Raw genomic sequence first — 27867 nt, 5'->3', positions numbered from 1 at the left:
TGAAGTAACAGTGACCTTGACCTTAAACCTATGACCACCAAAATGTTATCACTTAAACCAGAAGTCCAAATGAACGTTTGTGCCAAGTTTGCAGAATTTCCATCTACGGACATACAGATGGACAAATGGACAAACACCCCAAAAACAGGATGCCTCCGGCCTCAGCTATCGTCGGCGCAGAGACATAAAAATGCAAGAAAAGTAGACTTTGACTTAGTTCTCTAGTGGATTTAAAACGTCAGTCATCCTTTCAATCTCTCATTTTTCAGGCGTCTGTCATGGTGATATAATTATCACGGTGAATATTTAAATGGACCACTTACAGTAAGTAGGCTGCGACTGGAAGGAATATTATAGCGTGTACATTCTGTTCTATGTATAATTTACAGTCTGGCAGATTTATACGGTCCTATACACCCCAAAGGACACCCATTACGTCGAGTTCTTGGATTTACCACAACCAGAATGAATTATGATCATATGATGGATTAATATTCTATAAGCACTCATTTTCACTCTACTAATGGGCTACTCTGCAGCAATTACGTTTGCATGAAAGTCACTTCAATTAAAATATGCTCAAATGAAGACATGAATGAAAGATTCATCAATTAATATCCGCAGCTTATACTGTAAGATGGATGTGGGTGCTTAGGAATGAAAATCACACCATTATTCCATCTGTTCAGGGCGAAAAAAAAGCCTGCGATGTCAGGAGCGACTGGCTGGTTATTAGTGATGGGATTTCAAAGCCTTCAGCGGAGTATCGGGGTGTGACACACAAACATTGATTTCTCACAGGATCATAACAAATTGATCCATCCATTACCTTTGCAAACAAAATTCTGCAGCAATCAATGCGGAGCCTTGACTCCCTCCGCTGGTGCAGCGCCGAGCATCAACTACTAGACAGAGATGGAGGTTGTGGATGGGCGACCTGCGCGCTCGCTGCCAGCTCTGCAGCTAATTAGGGGAATCTGCAAGTTGCAACACAACAGCCGAGCAACAACAGAGTCAATAGTGAGGGAAACAGATTGAGCCCAGCGGAGTGTGTATACATCAGCACCTCGCAGAAAAGGTTGTGGAGCGGCGTGCTAATGGTGCTGTGGGCCATTAGTGCTGGTCGGACAGGTGGTGGAGGAAGTATGCAGATCCTTTACAGAGTACTAATACTGCCCTATAGATACTCTGTTACAAGTAAGAGTCCTGCATTTAAAATGTTACTTAAAAAGTAAGTATAATCAGGAAAATATACTTTTATATATATATATATATATATATATATATATATATATATATATATATATATATATATATATATATATAAGTATTAATAGTAAAAGTACCAGTGCAGAAAAATCAATGCTGAAAAAAAAACAACCAATAAAAATTTATTTAACAAAAAAATGAAAATAAAAGACTTCCAAAGATTAAATTAAAGAAATAAAAACCATCCAAAAACTAAAAATTATATTAAAAATAAAAGAACACCCTGAAACCTTAAAATTATTTAGAGAAAAAAATATATAATTAAAAAAAGTTACTCCCCACCCCACCCAAAAAAAAGAAAAAATCCAAAACTCATAATGTTAAAATATAGAAAAATATCCCCATAAACGCTATAATTATTTTTCTTAAAAGATAAACTCAAACTTATGAAGCCCATAATAGACCAAAAAAAACAAAACAAAACAAAACAAAAAAACATTTCCCAAAAAAACAAAATTTTAAGTTTAAAAGAAGGAAAACACTTAAATGTTTATCAACAGCCAATTAAGTTTCTGTCAACTGACTGATGGATTAATCAACTAATTGTTGCAGCTGTACTTGCATAAACTATTTGGTGATAAATAATACATTTTAAAAAATCAGATTAAATAAATTCTTATAAAAATCGTAAAATGTAAAGTAAAAAAATGGTTTAGATAAATACTCTGAATTAAAAAGTACAATATTTCCCTCTAAAATGTAGCGGGGTAAATGTAATAACTGGGATTAAAAGAAAAATACTCAAGTGAAATACCGTAAATTTGTGAAATTTGCACTTGAGTAAATGTAATTAGTTACATTCCTTCACCGGGTGGGACAGGCGGGAAAGTGTGCACTCAAAGTGTGCAGTTCGAGCTGCAGCGTGCAGCGACCCCCGGGCAGGCTGACAGATGAGAGAGGCGAGGGGTGCAACTCCAGCTGCCCGCTGCCGTGCCTCGCCGCCCGCCGTCATGCGGAGATGAAGTGCCCATTGATATCTTCAGTGCTAAGCTGTTGTGACAGTTCCTTTGTCAATGTTTGGACACGGCTGTTTAAGCACCTCCATCTTGCATCTCTTTGACTTTTAAGTTTCTCCCCGAAGGCTTTTCTTTTTTTCTTCTTTTTCTGACTTCATAGATTCCCTGAAGTCACACTGCAGAGCACATCCTGTGTGCACACCCGCTTCCTGTCCCCAACCTCCCTGACACATCGCGGGTTACCCTCACTTTTTTCCGTTACACCACCACTTTAACTAGCAGGAAAAATTAGAATAATTGCAGAAATAAATGAGCTTCACCTCCATCTGTCCTCTCGTTTTTTTGCCTGACACACTCAGCTTTCAGAGAACGAAGGAGTCCAGAGCTGCCGTTCTGCATAGTGATGCGGTTATTATGGCTGTGATGAGGAGGTAAGGCAGGGTGACAGCTGTTTTTTAAAACCTGAGCGCGCTCACTCCAGAGATTTTTTCTTCTCTTTTTTTTTTTTCCAGCAGTTTTCCCCCTCCCCTGTCTGCAAACGACTGTATTCTTCTGCCACTATTCTCTCTGTCCACCTCATTAGTTTGGAGGCAGGAAACCAAATTACGTTCAATTACAAAGTCATCAAAGGCCATCTGAAGTCCTGCCTCAGCACGCAGGCCCCCAGCACAGAGGCGCAGAGGGGCCCCTGCACGCAAAATAAAGCCGAATTCACTCACCAAAAGAGGTGAGCACCAAAAGAGACACGCAGGATTTATTTAACTCTTTAAAATGTGAGGATTTTGGCTTGATTTCTTAAAAAAAGGGAATAAGGCAAGAATTAACATGAGAAAGAATGACCCAAAAATTTGCAAGAAATTACAAGAAAATTGCCTGATACTTTGTTTAAAAAAATCTATATATATACATAAGTGCTGAAACCTCAGGAAGAGCAACTAAGGAGGGATCCCTCTTCCAGGATGGACAGATGTGCAATAGATGCCATAAAAAACAATTAAATTAAATAAATTTGGTCTGCACATGACATGTAGACCAAGCTTCTACAGATTAGCAAGCTAGTGTGCAGGAAAATGTTTATTAGGGGTCGTTAAATTATCTGCCTGGGCGATTATTGGGGCATTTGCTGATTATTGATTATCGTTTTTTTTTTAATGATCGCTAACAAAATTAATTAAATTAAATTCAATCTAATTTTTTATTTTACTTCTTTAAAATAAAGTTAGTGGGAATTGGCTGTATATTAAGTTTTGTGTTGCAATTTATTATGTTCCAAATTCTAAATACTGACAAAAATATTTTCATTTTTATCGTTAATACATGTCGGTTTCAGATATGGGTTTTCAGTCTCATTAGCTACTAATAATCAGTATCAATGTTGGCCCTAAAAAAACAAAATTGGTCGACCCTTAAGGTTTATGTGATGCTTAGCAACAGCTGTCAGTCTCAGCAGTTGCAGAAAAAATTGTGTTAACTATTACTGTTAACTGATAAATTGCACGTGTTGAACTGTTGTATAAAAGTAATATCACACTCGAGGTCGTGCTGTTGGACTGTATATCATCACGGCTGTGATTATCTTCAGCACTGATGATGATATTCAGTTCAACAGCACTCCCTCTCGTGTGATGTCGCTTCATTCGGGTCTGAAACCTCGGATGCGAAGGCCTCACCACGCCACAGCTGTCCACTTCTGAAACGTAACCATCGGCAAAGATGTCCTCGGCTTCAGTCAGAACGAATCGCACTTCATTCTCTGTACGCTGTGATTACACGAGGAACATGGGGGAAAGAAAAACATTCAGGATCTCTCTCCAGGGCGGATTCATTTCCCCAATTATTGGCTCGTATCCAAACTCCCCTTGCCAAATCATTATGCACACTTTCTCCCCAAAATAGAACAGTGGCTCGCCTGCGCCTGGCAAACGAGACTGAACTCCAATAGAGATGAGAGCGCGACGTGCACCGCTGGTCCACGAATCGCCTTTCCCATTAGAAACTTGTTCATCCTTGTTATCACGTACAGCGGTGTTTGGCTGCAGCCGTTTGCTCAGGCAGGAAGAGAGAGGAGCGCCTCTTTGCTCAGACGTAGGGAAATGAGGCCAGTCAGTCTGAGGTTTGTTTTTCTGGGTCTCTAAGGAGCTTACAGTAAACAGCACGGAGGAGCTGCCGCGGCAAGTCGGAGTCCTGGCTGCAGGATGCACACGAGGAGTTTCATTGAAAAACAAGACATCCATCAAGGGCTTGAAAAATATATGTGACGACGCTGTGGAGGTTTAACTCACTACAGGATAATGTACATTTTAGTTGTTATTCGCTGCTAGTTCCAGGGAGAACGGAAACTTTTTGAGAAGTGTCATTATGTTATTGAGCGATGCGTGTCAGGTGGCGACTATTCTCTCAAAACGGATACAGCACATTATAATTGGTCTAAAAATAGCTTCAACACAGGCATTTTATCTCGTTTTTTTGTCGGCAGCTTTAAGGATTTTGGTTTGACAGGTGATCTTTTTCTCTTTTTTTGGAGGGGTGGGTGGGAAGTTGATGGGCCGATGATATACAGTGTAATTTTGTGGCATAAATCAAGTACCAATAAAGTGCTTAACTCTTTAAAACCTGGGCAAATTGGATTAATTTCTTAAAAAACATGGGTAAAAAGCAACGAGACACTTAAGAAGAAAAGACCGCAAAATTAACAAAAAGGAATCTGTAAAAAGTACAGGAAAAACACAAGAAAAGTAATGTCAATCCAGGTTTTAAAGGGTTAAAGGAATACTTCACCCACAAAATGAGCATTTGTATGTAATTAACTCACTCCATCTTACATTGAATTCACAGAAAACTTAATTTAGCCTCCTTTGTGAATGGAGAAAGCAGGTGTGCTACATGGGACTGTCGCAGAAGTGTTTTAAATAGCAAGATTTTAGTGAAATTGCATGTGTTTGGGAAGCACTGAGCAAACGACTGGATAAATGAGATTTGGATTGTACTGCAAAATTTCTGTGAGAGTTTGTAAATAGATGTTTTGATGTAGTTTTGCTGTTTTTAAGTGTGGCAACACTTTAACTCCAATTCATCAAGATTGTTTTTCAGTTTTGAAATTCTTTTTTCACCTTTGAGGCAGGTGACAAAAAAGAAGTTTTCTTCACAAACAGCGTAACACAAAGTGATTTATTGATATACACATGATCCTTTTGTTGGGAATGTATTCGCTTAAAAGACCACGGATACAACTCTTTCTTACAACTTAACTCTAGAATTAGTCGATTTTCACTGACTTTAAAAACTTTAAAAATCACAGTCACCCACAGTTTAAACACGTCCTTGATGTCGTCGCTTGCAGTGTTTAGGCAACAAATGTGCATATTCAGGTTTAGGCAAAAAAAATCATGGTTTGGCACTGAAAAAGTAACATGGCACATGAACAAGTGGCAACCTGCGAGGCTGAAAAATGTAGCCAACACCAAAGTGCCAAAAACTACAGTTCCTCTACTAAGAGCTCCCAAACAGAAAAATGTTAAAATTCACAACTTTACAGCAGAAATAAACACGTTTACAGCCTGGTACAAAAAGCAGGTTGGTCTCTAGAGCTAATTTCAACATTCATGAAAACTGTACAGGGTGAAGTTTTGGCTGGATCGCAGGTCGCAGCACTGCACATGAGCACCGAAGTGTCTGAATGGACCAACAGCCAAATATTCAGCGGTGGAAAGTGATTCCTTTAAACTTCTACGGACTATTTTGTTTTAATTTCAGGTTAAGTCAGACTCTGGATGGAAATATTTAGAAACATCAGAGCTCTGTGTCTCATCCAGCCGCTCGATCTGAGCTCTCATTATTATTACTCGGGGCAGGTGTAGTGATTTGAAGGCCTGGGGCCACAAGCACATTGCCTTATTTTCAACCTTTCTCTTAATTTAATATAAAATATCCCTAAAATATGTCTTTAGTATACTCAATGATAGTAAAGAAATCCCTGAAGGAAAAAGGTTGGGAACCACTGTACACCCTCCAGACTTATACTGGGTTTAAACTAGTCTTGTTATGTCACTCAATCGTTTACATTTCATTAAGGCACAAAGTCACAAATGATTAAGGGCGGGGACGTTTGAATGACAGGATGTTCGCGAGCCATCGCTGCAGTCTGTGAGACTGATCCACCCATCGCCACTTCACAGCTCCAACCTCTCAAACATATGTGGTCACTTCTGACTCCAAATAAACAACATGGCGATGGCTGCGATGCTGAACTCGTCACTGTCTCCTGGGTGAAAGTCCTGTGTTTGTTTGACCCACTTACAGTATCTGGGCTTCTCTGATATTTGTGCATAACACAGACTGTTGATTTTTATGCTACGTCATGCCACGTTCCTCCTGTAATATGTACTACACCCACGAAGGCACTTCCTTTCTTATGTAATTATTGGTCGAAATAACATGCTTGCACAGACAACTGATGTGGTTGTTTTTCTGGTGACAGCAAGGGATTAACTAAGCATTTTCAAGCAAATAAGAAATAAATTATACGGTAATAGCATTTTTTTGTAAATACTGGTCACTTAACAGGCTGCAGTACTGGAAAACCAAACCAAGACTTTTGGTATTAATTGGTATTAAAACTAGTTAGCATGCCAGAGTCACATTTGTTATCGTAATTAACCAGACAAATCACTCCGCCAACTAAGAATGGCCATGCACCGCCACCCACACAATCGAGAAATAACACGTGTTAACTGGTGGTTGCATTGACTTCTGCATTGCAAAAGCACAACCTGCCCACTTGAAGAAGACACTGGTGGCTTATAAATTAATTAAGAAAACAAAGTATCCACTTCCTGGCAAAGCAGGAATATAATGTGAGGGATTGTTGTTCAGTTTTTTGAAATCTGCAGCTGCAAGTTTAAAATCACTGATTCATTCATTAAAACCATTACAGCACCTCAAGTGGGATCCCTTTGTGGAGCACAATTAATACAAGTGATTTACTGTTCAGAGAGTTCAGGAGAACAAGAAAATGCTTTTAATGTGTAATATTGAAATTTTAGTCTCTTTGTTCTTCATGAGTCTTATTTTCTTCTTCTCATGTACATCTTTTTTTTTTTTTTTTTTGGTGCTGCTCCACCAGATGGTTTTTTTTTTCATGCTTTTGTCTCCATGCTTGATGTCGAGGACTTTTTACCGGATTACTACACTTATTACTGGATTAACAACCAAGCTGCTGAACGTTAGCCGGATCTTTTTTTACTTCCATATAAGGGAATATTTTGCCTGAAAGATACTGCGCCTTTATACTGGAGGATTTATGTGACATAAAGTGTCCACCAACAGCAATCTGCTTTTAAAAAGCCACATTTTTTTAAGTTTTTTTTTTATCTACAAGTACTTAAATACATTTCCCTCTCTTTTGTGATCATTGTGGTTAACACTTTGTAATTTACTTTCTCTGATTTCCTGCTGCATCAGTCTATTCTGTCTCTGTATTTTGAAAAGAGTGTTTTAGCAGAAGGAAAACCACGTCATTCAGTCTCCTGCTTCACAGCTCCTGCTTATTATTTATCAAACTTACGTCAGCTGACAGATACAGATTAGCATTTTTATGCAAACATCAGTTTATTTGGTTCTGCTTCAGATTACTGTCTGCAACTTAGATTGGAATTATTTAGCAGTTTTATAGCATTTTAATCAAATGCTTACTGAATACCTATACTGGGAAAAACATGTAAGTACACTGCAGAAGAGAAGAGGTTTGAGAAGAAAATGACAATACTGATATGTATTAAAAATCACTACGTGCCTACTTAATAATTACAAAACATACTCATTTTGTTACTTTGCAAAGTTATTATGGTATAATTTCTTTTAAAATCCTGATACTTTTATCTACTTTGGGAACTGACAGTGTAAAAAGTGTCCTGACACATAGTACTTTTTATTTAATATGGTGCGCATTATTGTTGCTCAGGGACAGAACATAAGAGTAAACCTGAGTAGAAGAGTGAACTTTTATAGCTTTAGCTGTAAAATAGTTACGTGTTTTAAGATTTAAAAACGTATGTCATTATGCAAGCATATCAAAACTGCAACTGTCAGCTTCAGATGATGAATTGTATTAATCCTCTGAAACCTGAACAAACTGATTTCTTTCAAAAATATGGAGAGAAGGAAAAGAGCAACATTGCAAGACATGGCCCAGAAATTTGCAAAAAAATTGTGTGAAAATTACAAGAAAATAGCCAGAAAATAAGCAAAAAACAAAATTAAAAAAAATGAAAACAAACAAAAACATTACCTAATAAAATGCAACAAAAATACATAGGTATTTTAAAAAGATATATTTTTCTGTTACATAATTTTAAATATAAAATTAATAATAATTATCATTCAAAGTAAAAATATTAAATAAATAATTCTGGACATTTTTTCAGGTGTTTCTGAGATATCATGTTCACGGGAATAGAGTGGTGAACGGATGACGTATTTTTGTAAGCCAGCTGGGAAGTTAGCATCGCACTGGTTCCTTCGTCAAAAACCTTAAGGAATTTTGGAACGGGATTTTCGGTTATCGGCAAAAATAAGCTCTGTGGCGAACTCAAGTTTATGATACCTGATAATCTTCACTGATTAACGCCACGTTTGTGTGTTTTGAAGCGTAAATGAAATCACCAGAAGTAAAAAGCTATTGTTAGGCGATACACCAACTACACTGTGGTCGCACAACTTAAATGTCACAACTACAAATATTGTAAAAACACCTTAAAATACAATCGAAAAATATTATAAACAGATAAATCTACAAATTCGAGCGTGCCTGTTGCTGTAAAGCTGTAAAGGCGAACCAGTGCGTTGAATCAGTTTCTGCGTCCGCTGTGATGACGTCTAACGACAAACACTGTGGTCCCGTTTAGCCATTTAGCCTTTTTTAAGGCTTAAAACCTTAAAAGTTCAAAAATCTGGATTAAACAGCCGTATTTTATGTTGCAGAACAAAACGTCCAAATATCTTAACAGAGCTTATTTAAGGCATTTTACCAAAAATCCATTCAAAAACCACAGACTTGTGGGTGGAACAGAAAATGTGTGCGGGAACATTTTTAAACCGGCTGACAGATTCAGCTATACAGCTGCTGGTCGTCTCTAATGTCCACCACTAGAGTCGAGTCTTCGGCCCACAGATTAGACCGGCAGCAGCCGAAACAAATCCAGAACGAAACACAGTCTGGCGTTATCGGGGTTAAGAGGCTCCTCGTCTGATACAAAGTTGATACTTTGTTGTTTTAGCGATAATTGAGCCTCGTATGAAGTTAACAAACAGCGACACTGTGACACATGACAGCAGCCGCAGTTTGCTTTGTTCTGTCACTGGTGTCACTGGTCTGTCACTGGCGTTGTTATTCACGCCGACAGCTTCGTAAGAACTCGTCTTCTTCTGTTGTTTGAAAAAAAAAATCACCCAGAATAAACTCCAGTGTGAGCTGTGACACCAGCAGCTACAGCTTGTATTACTTTGTCACCGGCGTCATTCTTCTGTCACTGCTGCTATCACTCATTCAGAGGGATGATCTGCCATCAGCACAGCTGTTTTCTTGTTGTTGTTGGATGAATAAAAGCTACAACAAAAGGTAAACGGAGGATTGGTGGATAATCCTGATATCAAGTCTGCTGCAGTTTATCTCTGATGTCTTTATTTAATCCTTTTTTTCTGCCACTTAAAAATCCATGTTTCTATTATCCTATTTTTTAGTGAATATTTCCCGGCATAACTCTGAACCAGCAGATATTATATCTGGTGCCACATTACTGTGTGCCACCAGATATTAATGTCAGCGGTCTGTGACTGCTGCCATCACTCAGGGGCTTGTTTATCTGAGAGTCTCATTTGTGCGGAGAAATAGATTAATACAGACTGAAGTAAACACACGGAGAGGACGAGTCTTTACTGATGTGTCACTGCCGCCATCGCTCCCCAACGAAACTGAGAGATGTGAAGGTCCACGGATGACTTATCAGTCAGACAGCGTGGGCAGGACTTTGTTTTCATGTTTTATTAATCATGAATAGGACAGAAGCTGTGATTTTAACTCTTTGGATCTTAAGGAGGTTTAAATGCTTGTGAAAGGCGTCTGAAAGCAGCGCAAGAAAAGTGATGTTCAACCAGGTTTCAAAGGGTTAAAAAGCCTTTAAATAATATGCCCTATAAACTTCAAATAAAAGCCTAGTCCCTTTTATTGGCCCGTCGTGGTGACACATTTTGACAAATAAATGCCAGTCTCTATTAGAGGGTCGATTACCACGCAGTTCGTATATATATATATATATATATATATATATATATATTTTTTTTTTTTTTTTTTAAAAGCTTGGGAAAAAAGTCCAATGAATTATATTTATAATTATGTATTTAAATTATTTTACAGATTTTTTTCAGGTCATTTCTTGTTTTTTTTTTTTTTTTTTACTCTCTCTCTTGTTTTTCTTTTTTTTTTTGTTGTTTTTTTTTTTGCAAATTTTCAGCCATTTTTATTAAACTTTTGACAGATTTTTTCTAACCTCTTGGTCATTTTTTTCTTTTGTTGCTCATTACCTTCTTTCCACCTTTCTGAATGAAAAAAAAAATCCAATTTGCCCAGGTCTAAAAAGGTCGAATAAATAATTTGATTATATTTCCATCTTTGCTGAGCAAGTTTTGTGTGAAAGCAATTAAAAGCCCGTCCCATTAAGACGCCTGTCCCAAATATAAGCCTGTTGAATTCAGTGATTTTAGCAAATAATAGGCTGGGCTGTTCACTGCAGTTTGACAGTGTGCTACAATTAGTAATGTAACCTCTGCATGTAATACCCCGAAAGTACAGAAAAACAATGTACTTTTGTTCATCTGTGCACAAAATGAACTACGAAACAAAAGCTACAGATTCTGAGAGAATTAAATATAAAAGTTTGAAAAACTGCAAAAATGGGGCGTCCTGGCAGCTCAGTTTGCAGAGCTGAGGCGGCGTCCTCACCGCAGCAGCACGAAGGCTTCAGCCGTGCAACACACATCAAAGGACTTCTGAAGTGTGAAAGTATCATCGATTATTTTGTTCACAACTCCAGACTGGGCTCCCCCCTCGCTCCCGTCTCCCCGTTATTGTTACAGTGTCGCCGGAGGTCAGCTGTTACTCACTCAGACAGACGTTGTCGTGGAAGGAAGTGAGGAAGTCGCTGCATTGTTCCCTGTGGTTGCCGCTCGCTGCGCAGGAGCACCAGGGTCCCACGTTGGATGTGGAGTTGTCAAGGTAGTTTGGAGTTATTGTGCTTCCTGTAGAGACGGGAGGAGAGAGGAGGTAAAACAACACACCTACGACGCCTCAAACCAGCAGGTTTACAACACAACCATGAGTAGAAACAACTTTTGCTGTTTTCTGTGATTGAAGCTGGTCCACCGGCTGTCCAGTTTCAGCATTTTTAAATGAATATCTCATAAAAAATGCCTGACTGAGGAGTTTAATGTCCCAACAAACTGAACTTGGGTAACATTTTTAAAAGCAAACTCAAGACAGACACAGTTCTACTACTTCCCATATCTGTTTGATTTTATAATATTTTATATTTTATATATCTTATTGTTATTTATCTATCCTTCTTTAATCTCTTATTGTCATTTTTTAAATTTATTTTATTTATATTTAATGTTTTAAATGAATTTACATGTTAGTTTATTTGTTTTTTTTATCTGTTTTTATCTTCTTATATTTGTTTTATCCCCTCTGATGCGATGTCTTCGTCCTACACTACTTCTTATATTATTTGTATTGTCTTTCATTGCTTTTCTTTAATTTTCTTAAATTGATTAATTTAGTTCTCTAACTGCCGTTCGATCTGCCGGCTCGATCACTTTTAGCCCTTTAAGTGCTGCGATCTCGTTGACGTTTTGTATACACATTTTGTTGTTGCGTTTTTGTTTGACTGTTTTAGCCTTTTCTCTGTTTGGCTTGTTTGTTGATGATTATTTTATTGTTCCCTGAGTTCCCGCCTTTGCTTTGTCTGTCGAAGCACTTTGTAAACAACTGTTTTTAAAGGTGCTGGTTCAATAAAGTTGTTATATAAACGTATATATACACTTTATATATATGTGTAGCACTTTTAAAAACAGTTGTGTACAAAGTGTACAAAGTACAAAGTATTTCATGTCCAAAATTGAGTAGGAGAATATATATATATATATATATATATATATATATATATGTATGTGTGTGTGTGTGTAAATAAAGTCTGATTGATTGAACATTTGAGCCAGATTCTGGTTGATTTAATCTCATTTTGCTCGGCCTGATTATCAAATTAAGACATTTGCATGTAATTTCTATCTTGACGGTGCTGCTGTAATCAGGTGACGTCAGCAGGAATCTAAAAAGCGGAGTTGAGTAAAGTGTATTAAATAGAGACACAGAGTGACGGATCAGTTCGAGTAGACGGCCTGCCGATCAAATGCTGACTGGTTCAATCCCAGCAGCTGACAGGGCTCGACATAACTGAGCCAGCAGCATTTGAGTGTAAACTGTACATTTTAGAAGGAACGGGCATTGGGAAGCAGCGTTTGCGTAACATCTCTGTAATCTTTCATAACAGGCAATTATTTTAAAATGTGAATTTCAGTGGATGTGCTTAAGAGACACAGAGCTGCTCGTCAAGACAGCGTCCTCCTCTCCATCTCTCAGAGATTTAAAGCTACAACAGATCGAGTCCAAACAACAACTAGAGAAGTATTTGTTTTTCTTTCCCATCATGCATATCCAGCGGGCCAGGCAGCTTAGTGGACTTTGATGAGTGCAGCGATCCGCAGTACAAAAAGACACATTTTTGCCCAAAAATTTCCATGGCTTTGAGGCAGATTTGAATCCTCCTGATCAGTTCTTTTTCACTACTGTCTAACAGCTTCTTTATGTAACTCAAAAAATAATGAATTCAAACACATTAGGATTAGAACAAATCTTTTTTAAACGGGACTTAGGGACTGTTGGTTATTTATGAGAGCAGAGGGGATGGTGCAAAAAGGAGGAGGCATGTCAAATAATTTTGTAAGCAGGGACTGATGATTTTTTACATTTTACAACTTTGAATGGCTGTTTTTTGCAACTTTTAAAGAAATAAATTGGGCCAGTGCTTATATGTATGTGTATATATATATATATATATATATATATATATATATATATTTGGCTATTTACACAAAAAACAACAAATTTTTTGGTGAAAAATGCATTTTTTTCATTCAAATCTTTTTGGTGATTTTTAGAGATTTTTTTCCCTTCTTAAAATGTTTTTGTGCTTTTTGAAAACTCTGGCCGTTTTTTACTTAATAAATGGACAATTTTTAGATATAAAAAAAATCACAGATTTGTCTTAATTGGGCTTTTTTTCTTTAAAATTTCAGGCAATAAAAAAAAACTTCTGACAACATTTTTGGTAAATTTTACAGAAAAAAAAATTCCAAACCTTATTGGCCTGCGGGTTTGGCGAGCATGTTTTCTATAGAAATCACCAAAAATGACACCCTTTACCACAGCCAGAAACCATGCAAACCCTCTAAAAAGTCCACCCACTATCATGGAGGTCCCTCAGATGTTTTTTTTTTTTATTCTTTTGGGAGCTTTTCAGCAGGAAGTGATTGGGAAGTCATTCTCCGGGAAAGGTAATATTGCCTTGTAGCTTGTATTTTTTCTTTTAAAAGAGTTGGGAAATAGAATTGCTTCACTTTGAGGCAGTGTGGCGAAAAAAAGTTTTGATTTACCTCCATTGATTTTCTGGGTCCCAGACTTCCAAACAACAACACCTCAGAGTCTCACTTTGACTTCAGTTGTCTGGAGCGGCCAATCACTGCTGCACACCTCTCTGTCTCTGTCTGCTTTTATCTGTCTCCTCCGACTAAACAAACTAAACAACCTTTTTTTCTTTACTCTTTTTTTGCAGTGCGGTATTATTGTCCCATAATGTCGTGTTTAGACTGAGTGGTTTTAACAAGCTATTGTGCATTATGTGATCTTTTGTTAAGTTTCTATCCAAAGTACAATAAGCCGTGCTCCACGCCTCCGCCTGCTCCCACTCATCGTCACGTCAGGGATAATTCTCTCAAAACAGCGGTCAATAGTTGTAATTGCACTACTTATAATGCCAACGACTTGGCCGGGCGTGCTGCAGCCACATTAATCAGCGCTGCATCGATTGCTGAAGCGCGCCTCTCATCACAATCGTTGATTCATTCTTTTGAGTCCTGTTCAGCGGCGCACTTGTCTGCTCTCCTCCTTGCTCCCTCTAAAACCTTTTTGTCCCTGATCCATCACAGCAGGAGGCCTGAGCCGGCACACAAACATTTAGTTCTTACCTATCAGGCCGGTGTACGCGAGCAGACAAGCTCCGTAGTTGTCCTGCTTGCAGCCACTGGCGCTCTGCTCGGAGGGTTGGCAATCATACTGGAACTGTGCCCAGCGAGACCTGTGGGAACAATAACATGCCATCCATCATTTACTCGAGATTGTCGGCTGCACGCAGCGTGTCACTGAGACGGGGCCGGCGCCGGCGCCTTCTCTCAGAGACAGGACCTGAAAACCCACAGCACTCATCCACCTGCATCATCTCTCCTCCTTTTTTAAGAAACCTGAGCACTGTGGCTTGATTTATGCGGAAAAACGTGGGAAGAGAGCAATGAGCAACGCAATAAAAAATGACTCAAAAATTAGTGAAAATTACTAAAAATAAATAAATAAATGTATGAATTAATAAAAAAGATCAATAAATAACATAAAATAAAGTTAAATAAAAAAAAACCCACAAAAAACACAAATGACCTGGAAAAAGTGTTTAAAAATGACAATACATTTGTAAAAATATTTTTAAATATGTATTCTAAATATAATTTCCCTAAACTTTTCCTTTTTTCCTAGAGATTTTTCCCTTGTTTTTACTTGTCAAAGGCGTCTGAAAGCAGCACAAGAAAAGTGATGTCGCTCAAGCCAAAGCAAATTGGCTTGATTTCCTTCACAATCATGGAGAGACGGAAATGAGTGACTTGAAGACAAGAAATGACCAAAAAATTAACGAGAAAATGACCTGAAAAAATGACCTGAAAAATTGCCAAAAAATTCATTATAAAAAATAAATAAATAAAAAGAAAGTAAAATTATTTGAAATATAAAGTCATAATTATAAATAGAATTTTCTTGTGAAAGACATCTCAAAGCAGCAAAAGAAAACAAAATAAAAAAAATCTGTAATATGATTTTAAATTTAAAGTTATAATAATTATAAAAAGAAATTCTGGACATTTTTCCCTAGGTTTCTTTTTTTTTTTTTTTTACATTATCTTATAACTTTCTCTGTCTCTATTTAGCAAAGATATTTTTTTTATTTTTTTTCCTCCAGGTTTAAAATCTTGTAAAATACGTCTGAAACTCACTCCAAACTGAGGAAAATGGTTTGATTTCTTTCAAAAACATGGGAAGAAGGAAATGATTTGAAGACAAGAAATGACCCCAAATTTAGCAAAAAGTAACAAGAAAATTACTTGACAAGCAAAAAAAAAGAACAAAAAAAGGAAAGAAGAAAAAAGTAATAAATAAAAAAACAAACAAGGAAATGTCCTGAACAATAAAAAAAAAATTAAACATAAAGTTATAAAAAATATAAATATATTTTTTCTAATAACTTTCTCTCTCTCTTTTAACAAAGTAAATTTTTATAAAATGTTTTCCATGTTTAAAGGCTTAAAAGACGTCTGAAAGCAGCACCAGAAAAGCGATGCAGCTTCAGGTTTCAGAGATCTCCCGCTCTGCAGCGCTCCCCCTCTTGTGACATTCATCCCTCTTTTTCTTTCCTCCCCACTTTTTCCCGGCGCGTTCTGGAAAGCTGCCAGGCTGTAAAGAGTCAATGAGGGGCAAAGATAGGCCTTGGCTCTGCTCTGAGTACCGTGGGCGCTGTCTGGCTGGCTGGCAGGCCTGGCCGCGAGCAGATTAGACAAATATGGATCTTCCATATAAATTCTTCCTCCCACAGCCGCTCTGCCTTCCCTGCTTCACCTTTTCCTGCCAGCCGGCCCAGACATCTCACCTCATCATCATCATCATCATCATCATTGTACAAGGCTATCTCGGCCATCATATCGCATCAGCCGCCCCCGTCCAACTGGCATTTGCAACGGGATCCCCTCAGGGCACCACGATCTCCGCTCTGCCCTCGTTTGTCATGTCGTTGTAATGATGTGCGTAAAACTCATAGGCCCCTCGCTAAGTGAAGGCGTCCTCCGCAGGACGCCGCTTAATGCCAGCTGACTGGTGCGGGATTGGCGGCCCGCGCCGGGGCCTTGAGATGCTCCATCCATCGGGGGCGGCGGTGGAGAATAATGCCTGATCGATAGCCGTGACAGATGAAGCCCTTTGTCTTCTTGACATTTGAAGAGGAACTAGATTAAACGCTGGCCACCATTCGCTGTCAGAGAGAGAGGACGGGTATGAGGACTCCATGTTTTCAGTCTCCGGTGATTGAGAAGAGAAACGCGCCCGCTGAATTTTAACGACCTCATAAGACGCTGTTAGCTCCCCGATTGTTGACAATCAATTTAAATTTGAATGTAATCTTTGTTTTCCATCAGAGATTTAGCGCAGAATAAATATTCAGATAACTTATCTCGCACAGAGGCTCGTTTTTTTTCTGCAGTTTGCTGATGATGTTTCGGACATAAACATATTCTGAGGCGGGAACGTCGCGTGTGAATCCTGTGTGATAATGGCCGCTCCAAAAATGACTATTTCCTACGGCCGCTTCTCGCCCCGCTGCTGTGAAATTCTGCATTCAGGAAATGAATGCAGAATTTAACTGAACTAATTAAACACAGTTAATGACTGTAACAATTGAATTAATTAAACACTGCTGACTAATTAAATCTAAATGAACATATCATAGCGGTCGGACCTGTGTTCACAGACTCACAGTGCCATTTATCGTCCTGCGGGGGGGCGGGGGGGGGTCATTGTGCGAGGCCAACACGTCAACAAAGCACTTCCTACTCAACACAACAATATGAAATGTGACGCCGTGAAAATTAACTCGAGGTGATCCATTTTCTCTCAACAACATGCTTTTTTTAAAGTATTTTTAAGTTGTTTTTTTACCACTTTTTTATTAATTATTATTATTATCATTTGTGTTATATTTATTTATTACTGTGATTTTTTTCTTCTTCTTTGTTAAATTGATTATTTAAGGTTTAAAAATAATTATTATTATTTATTTTTTGGGGGGGTAAATGGGCACATGCAGATGAGATGCGGCTGGGTGTATGTGATTGTATGTGATTGATTATACTGGTTGTTATCGTTTGTTATTGTACTGTAATCTGGTAAAAGTTGACAGCAGGTGCTGTTTTACAGTTTTTGTGGTTGTTGCGTTCATGCTTTGTTGTAAAGTTGCGACTTAAGATGCTTTAGGATTAACTGTGGACTGACCGTCGGTGTGCAGCAGCAGAGAGCCAGAGTAAACAAGCGGCTGGTGAAGCTGGTCAAACATCTAACACGACAAAGAGACCCCGACAGTTTTCTCGGGAGTTTGCACATCAAACAACGTGTTGGATGTGTCGGTAACCTCAGGCAGGTGTCTGCTAACAAGTTAAACATAAAAACCCGATAAGCTGATATTGTGTATCAAAGCTTGTTTCATATCTGTGGGAGTCTTTTTTTCTCCCACTAACCTTCAAAAAAAATCTATTTCAGCTTTAAATCTCAGAGCTTCAGAGTGACCCCTGAACACACCGCAGCTTTCCAAATCAATCAGTGTTTGCTGTCATGGATTCCTTATTTCCTTCCCTTACCGATTTCTTTAAGTCTCCAGTCTCTACAAAATCTATTTCATACCTCACTAAAAGAAAAGGCAGAACAATGTCGCAATATCTAATAGCTATGGTTTGCTTTAAAAAAGGTTCAGCGTTAAACTGATTTGTGATCAGTTTCCTTGTGCTGCATTCAGACGTCTTTTATAAGCATTTAAATCTTTTAAACAGATTCTAAGGACATTTTCCTGTACATTAAGAGGTCTCAAAGGGTTAACTGTGAACCCTGAGATAACTGGTTTTGGAGGAAACCCTAAAAAAAAGGCAATGAGCAACTTGGCAAGAAGCATCCTGGAAATCCAAAGATATTTGGATAAGATTTAATGAAAAAAGTCTGGATAACTTTATTTGAATTATTATAATTATATATTTGAAATGATTTTTATATAATTTATTTATTTTGTATTTGTAGTTGTTTAGTTGAACTTTCTCAGTTTTGTTTTGTTTTGTGTGTATTTTTTTTTGCTTTTGCAAATTTTAGGGTAATTTTCTTGTACATTTGCTAATTTCTGGGTCATTTGTTATTTTTATAGAATTATTAATTTTTTATTTTATTTTGTTGTTGTTTATTTTTTAAACATTCCAGGTTTTGTTTATATGTTTTCTAACTTTCTTTTTACCTCTTAATTTTCAGGTAATTTTCTCGTTGCTCATTTCTGGATCATTTCTTCTTAAATTGCTCATTGCCTTGTTCTTATTGCAATTTTTTTCAAAGGCTTAAAGGGAAAATGTTCTATGCAGGTGGCAGCATGTGAGACAACACCTCTAATTTCTACCTGCACACGTAGTCCGCCTTGCAGATGCGCAGCTGGGCCAGGCAGTTGGGCTTCTCCTTGTCTTCGTAGGAGCAGGACGGCACGATGGTTTGCCGGCGGCGCTCTGCGCAGGCGGTGTCGGTGCAGGGGCAGAACAGCAGCTCGTGGGTGTAGTCGGGGGGAACGCGGTCGAAGAACTTCCTCAGAGCCTTGTTGCACTTTGGTCGGTTACACGGCCCCGAGCGGGCTGACGGCTGGATGCAGGACGAGACGTACTCGGTGCGAAGCTTCTGACACGTCTCGTCGATGTTGCAGGCCTTGGCAGCATCCAGGCAGCGGTTCACCGTCGTTACTTCAGACTCTGCAAGGAGACACAAAAATGGGGAAGCAGAAAGCATTTCATCCCTCTGTGTGGTTTGAGAAAATCAAATCCCAGCCAATGTTTACCAATGATTCAGAGGCCTAATTGGAGTCGGTATTGAGTTGCCACTCTCACCTCTGGACTCAGACGCAGTGTTGCATTTACAGAGGAAAAAAAAAAAAGAAACATGTGTCTTAAAGTACAAACTCAACCAAAATGATGATTATATGTAATAGCCTCCTTGCAATGAATAGAACATGAATGGTGCCTAAATGTTGCATGAGCTCGGGCGTTGGATGTGTTTCAGCCGAGGCCTAATGGCTGAATATTTCATTCTGCTGGGTTAATGCAGAGTGGCAGCGCTGAAAAGCGTCTCCTCCGTCTCTCCAACCGCACAACAAGGCCTGTAATTACCGCTCCTTCCCGTTCATCCATCTATCCATCTTTCCAACACTCCCTGCCTGCAGCTGGGTCCATCCCTCACTCACCTGACTCCCTCATCCCTCCGCATCCTCCTCTCTCTGCCGTCACCCCCTCGCTCCATCTGTCTCCTCACTTCCGCCATCTTCCTCGACTTTGTCCGTCTCTACCTCCCTCAGTGCCCGCTCCCTCTCTGACTTCCTCGGTAATGAGCCACCTCTGCGGAGGCACTGGAAAGCCCCCTTTCGTAACCATCTTTTTTTGGATGCATTATTTCCCAATCCATCATCGTGTGCGTTTTTTTCCCCCCCTTGAGCGACCTCCCAGTCAATACGGCCATGATGACGTTCAGCTCCTCTGGCAGATCGCGGCGCTCATTAGTTTGTAAACTGCCTGTAGTTGTGTCTCCTGGTGAGTTCGGCTCGCACCAAGCTGTCACATAAAATATGAATGGCCGTGGAGAGCAAACTAACAACCCATCGCAAAGCATAGGTTACTCCCAACTTAACCGCTAAGCAGGCGGGGGGGGGGGGACGCGAGGACCTGGCGGAGCTCCAGGTTCGGGATGACTAATTGCATCCGGCCACATGTGCAGGAAACCAAATATGCACATCAGCTTTCATGTGAAATCTGTGTTATTATGTTCTTTTTTTTAGAGAATGCATTATTCATTGAGAGGAGACTTGCTGAGCATGTACGCTCTTATCCTGGAACATCCTGCTTCACATTCAGACACACATTTACACCTCCGAACTGCCCGCTACAACCCAAATCCACCGCTGCTCCTCACTGGACCCACCGGAGGCCGAATGTACTCATGTTTCAGCTTGTTTTGCAGTCGTCCTCCTGCCTCTGTAATATTCATCAGCGCATGTTTAAATCATCGCAGTCTGGTATTTGGACACTGACACATGCTGTAGTTTTGGCTGCACAGAAGCAGCACAAAGTTCCTGATATAACAGCAGGTGGGTTTCCATTAACCCTCAAATTGCTCAAATTGAATTTGTATATATAAAATACGCCAAATGGAAACACGTCAATTTCAAAAAAAAAAATCCCATTGTCAGGCTCGCAGGAGGTGGTATTTCAGGTGACTGGAAAAAGCCATATTTCGCAAAACTGGAATGGAAACACCTTTTTTCTCTTTTCTAGGTCACATGATGCTATGGATATGTGCTTGTCAGTAGGAACTGGCGCCCATGATGCAGCAGGAGCTACAAGAGCTGTTATTGCATCACATAACTCTGAGAAAGTTGAGCGGATCATCTGGAAGTTTAAAATCCACAATTCCTCTGTGAAAATCGTGGACTATCACTTAATGTCGCAGGACTCCAGATTGGTCTAGAGAGTCTCTGTCTTGTCTCAGAATCAAATGCATTTTGACTTAGTCTTGGACAGAGTGGACCGTTACCGTGATATGAGACCACATACCGACACTCGATTTGGATATCTTCATGTCATGATAAGTTTTGTCTTTTCCTGATTTTAAAGGCTGCAGTAAAGTGATGTCATTTTCTAAACTTATCAGACTGCTCTAACTACTTGCGTTCACCCGCGTAAGTCATTAAATCCACATTGCTGTCGATAACCAAAAACTCATTGTGTTAATATTTTGTCCAAATACAAACAGTCATCCCTGAAATATTGTCACAGTATCAATATCTACACATTTCGTCATATTGTGACATTTGATTTTGTTGCCCAGTGCAGCATTTATGAAGCTTTTGAGGAGATTTGAAATATTGTGATATATATTGTGTACCGTGAAATTTTTTAACGGCCACACCGCCCAGCCCTACGTAAGTCATTCGTAGTCTGTTTTTTTTATCAATGATAACGGGTGCCACCCTTCTCGAAAATCAGGAAAATTCTTTATACCTGGTCTTATACATCGTCTTATCTCACAGTCAGGAGCTGAAGCTGTAAAGAGTGACTGCGGCATTTTCAATGACGTGCATGAGAACGTCTGTCCCATATTAAAATGTCATTTTTCAACGTGGCCAAAAACCCACAACCCTAAACATCCACTTCTCCTGCGCTCCTCACCTTCTGCACGCACGTGTTCTCCCCGACAGCAGAGCTCCGGGACGCTGCAGCTGCTCTCAGGCTTCCTTCATTTTCATGGATGTTTCCACGTCTCAGCCAGACACTTTTCAAGCCCACCGTGAATCTCAGCAGCACATTGTGCCGCCGATATCAGCCCGGCTCCATTTATGATTACCACAAAATCCTCACGCTTGCTTTAACATTCATCCGTCTCGTCTCCTTAACCAATTCATTATGTCATCGCTGCAAGCGGTCGCACTGTTGTTCTTCCAGCTCTTTATTATTATTCAGACTTCTTATTATTCCTTCATATAACGCCTGTAACGCCTGTAACGCCTGCTTACTTTCAGCTACAGAAACCACTGAAATGTTAAAATATTTGGCTCTTTTGGGACACTTCTGCCTACAATCAGTTTTATTCTACTTTTTATGCTTTTTAGGTTTATTTTTGCAGCATTCACACTGAAAGCAAATGAGAGACACAGAAAAAAACAACTAAATCATTCAGATTCAGCGGACGCCCCCTTTAACATGAGCACATCTTCGTGACCTCGTGCATAAGCTGCTTGTTAAAACAACACCGCACGTTTTTGGCTGCTTTGAATTACAGCAGCGGCGGACCTGCACTGTACAGCCGCCTCGTAAATTTCACTCCAGCAACTCTGCGGGAGGTCAAAGTTGACATCCACGCCATGCATCTCGACAAGTCGACTGCCAAAACAACAAAGACGTGATTAATGGATGTTTTTCTGCCCTTATAGCATCTCTCCCTCAAACAGAGTAATGACCCTTCTCAAAGACGCGAGCCGGAGCCACGGCTCATCATATTCGCAGGATTATTTAAACAACAGAGGACTTCAACCTTTACCAATGCATCGGATAAATAAAGGAAGTCAGTGGTATTAAGAAAGTGCCGCAGTTTAAACACATAACAAGTTCTGCACCAAGAAAGAAAGAAGCTTTTTAATGCATCTTTGGCCTCGCTATTGTTTTTTAGGATTTTCTACTTCACGCACCGGGGTCGTACGACAAATACCAACAGTTTTGTTTTCTTTGCATTCTGATGCAACAGGTTGGTCACAAGCTTTGAAAAGCAACAAGGAAACAAGGATCCTGAATGATGCAGTGACTATGAGGGTGAAGTGAAAAGCTTTAATTTTAGGGTGTTCACAGATCTGGTTCTTTCATTGTCCTGCACAAGAGATAATGGAAAGACGAGCCCCTGATAGGTGGGAGCGGCCACATATGAGGGATTTCTAAAAGCTGATAGTCCACGATTTCACAGAGGAATTGCGGATTCAAAACTTCCAGATGATCTGCTCAACTTTTGAAGAGTTATGTGATGCAATAACAGTTTTTGTAGCTCCTGCTGCATCATGAGGGAGCCAGTTCCTACTGACAAGCTCATAGCCTTTCTTGTTTGTTTTAGTTTTTGCTTATTTTGAGGTAGTTTTCTTCTAATTTTTAACTAATTTTTTGCTAATAATAATAATATTTTTGTTATTTTTGTCTGGTAATTTTCTTGTAATTTTTCCACTTTTTTTTCTTTTCTTATTTTTGGGGGCAATGTCTTGTTAAGTTGCTTGTTGCCTGTGTTTTTGAAAGAAATCACACCCATTAGCTCGTGTTTCTGAAGGTTAAATTGAGAGAACTCAGTCTAAATCTGTGTTTAGCAGAGTTTCCTGCCCCCTGATCTCCGCACTGACACAGGTGAGCAGAACATTATCATCGTTACACAACCTGAACGTAACCTGAATTTACCTTCAGGGCTTTGATGCAAACTGTTGCCTGAACTGGCCTCGGAGCACAGTTAAATCATTTGCCTTTCTTATCCCTGTGGTCTAAAAAAAAAAAGGATGTGCAGTTTGCTGATGTCAGCTCGCATTACTTCTGGTTTGAAGTCATAAAATTTAGATTTGACACTGATCCCTCATTGCCATTAGGAGCTGCCAACATACAAAACTACCCTGTGCAACTTTAATACTGCAAGGATTTCCGCGATCCCGTGGTAAATACATGAAACATGGCTGCTTATCTGGCTCTGGAAGAATAAACAGCTTTGACTCGTTCTCTCCTGAGCTGCTCAGTATTTTACATCAATATGACAACATATATATTTCAGAATATATTTTTTATATTTTATATTTAGTCGTATGAAATATAAAGGAGCTAATAAGAAATATATTAATATATGCAATATTAAAGTGTAATCGCCATTTCCTTGTTTTTGCATGCTTGTCTTTAAATGAGTTGGCGAGCGGGAAAACAGTCCTGTTGCAGCTTTAAAACTCACATGGGAGACAGTATAGATACGATTAATTAAACTTACCATAATATCAGTACCCTACAGCCATGAAAACTTTATAAAGTTAAAAAAGGGTAACACCTTCTATGAAGACCACATCTATAATAATAATAATAATCATAAACTTTATTTGTATAGCAGCTTTCATAATAAAAATGCAGCCCAACATGCTTTAAAGGAAAAAAATTACGTGTGCAAAACATATTGGAAAAGACTTCATAAAATCTGTATGTAAAAATAAAATAATATCAGAACAGAAGACACAGAATGCATCTTCAGATGGCTGAAACCCACGTGATAATACTAGTAAAAGTAAGATAAAAATTAAGGATAAAAATTGAATGTACAACATAAAATGGAAAATAAAATAAATTTTAAAAAACCCACAGACATTATTAATAAAAAGAAGCATAACAATATAGTTTATAAAATGCATTAAATTAAGGAGAATACAACATCTTAAAGATGTGCAGCAGTATCTATAATGCATTATAAGGGAGATTCAGAGTGAATTATAATGCATTCATAATGACACATAATTCTTACTGATGCACTAAATCAACAGTCATAAAAAATAATAGATGTTTGACGTTTGATGAATTATAGATGTCAAGTGTCTTATGGATGCTCTTAATTAGTTATAAACTACATTACACTTTACTTAATACCAACAATGAAGCACCATGATGACGCATAAATTACTATAAATGCATCAATATGTACTGCACTTTACCTAACACATAAAATAATAAGTTATGATACTGCATGGATTGTTATAGCAGCTTATGAGTCCTTACTACAGTTAATTTTTGATGTGTGTATAAATGAGTATAGGTACTTATAAAGCATTATAAGCCCCATCGGTCAGCCTCCAGCCACTGTTGATAAAGTGCATCAGTAAGCATATGTGTGTTTATGAATGTAGTCATAAAGCATTATGAATGCATTGTAATTTGCTATGAATGCCCTCATAATACATTATAGTTGTGGTCTTCATTGAAAATTCTATCAAAAAAAAGAATACCCACGTATACTTAATTTCAGTGTACTTGTGCTTATGATGCTTTGTTTTCACTTTTGGAGTAAAAGTATCTGATGTTTTGTGGGCATTACCATAAATACTGGATGTATCTATAGAGCTATTTCTATTTCATTTCTTTAACCCTTTGAAAGCCAAGCAAATTGGCTTGATTCCTTAAAAAAATAGTAATGAAATAAATGAGAGGAAAAAAATATAAAAAATTACACGAAAATTAGACAAAAAGCAGCACAAAAAGAAAATTTCACAAAAAACAACGTAAGTTGTGTAACATAAGTTTAATTATAGAATTTTCATCATTATTTGTTTATTTTTCTCTTTTTTGGGGATAATTTTTCAGTGATTCTCCCTCTCTTTTTCTCTTGCACTCTCAGCTAGTTTTCAAGCCATTTTCTTGTCACCTTTTGCTAATTCTTGCCAAGTTGCTTATTGCCTTTATTCCCATGTTTTTGAAAGAAAAAAAAAATCAAACCAATTTTCTCGCATTTCAAAGGTTTAAATGCTTGCGAAAGGTGTCTGATCACAGCAAAGAGGGTTAAACAAACCAATCAGACTTTTTTTAGGTTTAGTTTCGAGCCACCTTTGTTCATTGCCTCAAACACTGAGCTGCTTCATGTCGGAAAAACACTATCGAAATGTTTAAATGAAGCCGCGTCCTCCCTTTGAGCTGTCATTATACACTTGTTTTAACTTTTATTGTGTGTCTGTAGGACATTTATCATTATACTGTATGGCGTATGCATGACTGCGTTCCACACTAATCACTCCGTTTAAGTCGTTACTTAAGTTTCGCAGTCTCTCCATCTCGGTTTCACTCATCCAGAGTATAATTGCTGTCGGAGAAAACAAAACACTTGACTTTCTGTCCTCTCCGGGGGGGAAACAAAAAAAAGGAACTCCTCATTTGTGTGCAGCCTCTCTCTTTTCCAAACCTCCAACAGGAAGAAGTGTTGTCTGAGTAAACAAACTGACTCTGTCTGTCTTCCATTTCCTCCGTCTGTCTCTTTCTCACCCGGTTTCTTTCTGCTCCTCTCTGTCTTTTTCTCCACCCCTCCAAGTTTTGCTGCTTCCAGATGCATTAAAGTAAATAGGTAATTAATCTGTGCCTCAGGGGCTAACAGCAGCACATACCAGCCCTGCGGCTTGCCCACGGGCTCAGAGGCAAGAAAGCAGCAAAGCGCAGGTTGTTACTCATCAAAAACCCACCTGCACAAACCTCCGTCTACTCCGTCAAAAAAAAACAGGATAACATCACGATTTGCTTTTTCTGTGACACTCACCCTGGTCGAGACCCACTTCTTTTTTCATTGTTGTGATAAATGGATGCTTTTGATTGTCTAAGTAACTTTTTTTTCTGCCCTCTGCTCGGAAACCGAAGGCAGGAGCAGAAAAAACACTTGTGGCAGCTCGCCCACTCACCTGCAGCGATGGAGGCCAGACGGACGTAGTCGGAGCCCCTCTCCTCCGGTTCGTACGGGTAGTCCTCCACCAGGCTGAGTCCTGCCAACACAGAGCAAAGAGGTTAGCTCTGTTGTCATGACAACCCGAAATATGTGCTCTTTTAGCTGCAGAATTTGTCTTTTCACTGTCCTGAAACACCGACACAAAACTCACTATGTATTATAAAAGTTACATCTAAAGTAATAAAAAGGAGACAAAATAATTCAAGACTTCACGAAGGGACAGACGAAGCTGTCAGGGGTCTTTGGGACACCCCACCGCCCTCTGTGCAGCGTGCATGTACTAGTGATGCACAGTTTGGTTTTCGAGTAAGCTTGTTTGAAAATATTGCAGGTTTCGAGCGTGCAGGTCATATACTGAAAAAGCAGTGTTCTGAGTCAGTGAGGAAACCTGAGCACATTTTCTGGATTTCTTTCAAAAACATGGGAAGAGGGCGATGAGCAACTTAACAAAAAAATATCCCCAAAATTTTTAAAAAAATAATAAAAATTATCAAAAAACTACCTGAAAAATAAAATATATATAAAATATAGAAATTGATTTTCTTTTTTTCTGTAACATAATTTTAAATACTTTTTGGGACATTTTCCCTTGTTTTTTGATCATATCTAAAAACAAAATTAAGAATTTAAAACATACTTTTTTTGGACATTTTTCCCTTTTTTTGGGATCATATCTAATATTCCCTCAGCCAATTTCCAGGTGATTTCTTTGTCCCCTATTACATATTTTTTGAGTTTGCAGGACATTTTCTTGCTGAATTGTCCATTAAGATTTTTTTCCTGTGTTTCATGAAGGAGTTTTAATGTGTTTCGATACAGGTGGGTTAAAAAAAGTATTTCAGCTGCTGGGAAGATGACATTTTACTAAAACTAGGCTGTCTCTGCAATAGAAAAACGTAAATCTTACTGAAATTTTTCTACATGAACAAAGTAAAAAGAGAAAAAGACACTTTTGCTCAAAAACCTACAACTACCAGAATGCACTGCGCAGCACCACACCAATGAAGACTCCCCCTGGTGGGTGACATCATGCAAATGTAAATTTTAAACCCAAAGGTGGCAAGAAATGACCTTTACTACAGCTGAACGGTGAGCTAAAACATATTTCTGAAAACATTTAACCTCTTACAGCTCCTGACCAAAGGTCAATCTCCCGAGCTGCTATGGTCAGGGCGCGCAGCTGCAGCAGGAGGTGTTTTTTTTTTCTTTTCCATCTTTCTGCCTGCCCAAGCTTTAATTTTACCCGTCCTAAAGCTTGTTTGCCTCACTCGTGTCAGACGTTTTTAATGAAGAGTTTATATTGTGTAGTCGCACATTTACTCAGGACTGGAAATAATAACTACTGATGTACGAGCTTTATTGTTTGTTTTGTTAGTTTTTATCTCCATGTCATGTTTTTTACAT

The 27867-nt window shown here is 38.7% G+C and overlaps 1 protein-coding gene across 2 annotated transcripts in view; it reads right to left on the bottom strand.

Annotated features, from left to right (window-relative positions):
- The window catches only part of gfra4a (GDNF family receptor alpha 4a), a 217151-nt gene that overhangs the window by 49147 nt on the left and 140137 nt on the right, over positions 1-27867 (bottom strand). For both annotated transcript variants that reach the window (XM_088087621.1, XM_088087622.1), the window contains exons 3-6: positions 26420-26500; positions 18851-19190; positions 14580-14689; positions 11382-11516 (exon numbers count right to left, since the gene is read on the bottom strand). In XM_088087621.1, the coding sequence (XP_087943747.1) occupies positions 11382-11516; positions 14580-14689; positions 18851-19190; positions 26420-26500 (666 nt within the window). The remainder of the gene's footprint in view (positions 1-11381; positions 11517-14579; positions 14690-18850; positions 19191-26419; positions 26501-27867) is intronic.

Source organism: Plectropomus leopardus, chromosome 14, assembly GCF_026936395.1.
Source record: "Plectropomus leopardus strain MGB_pleo_1.0 chromosome 14, ASM2693639v1, whole genome shotgun sequence".
Taxonomy (NCBI): Eukaryota; Metazoa; Chordata; class Actinopteri; order Perciformes; family Serranidae; genus Plectropomus; species Plectropomus leopardus.
The sequence above is the reverse complement of the archived record's forward strand: the minus strand, read 5'-3'. Positions and strand labels throughout refer to the sequence as shown.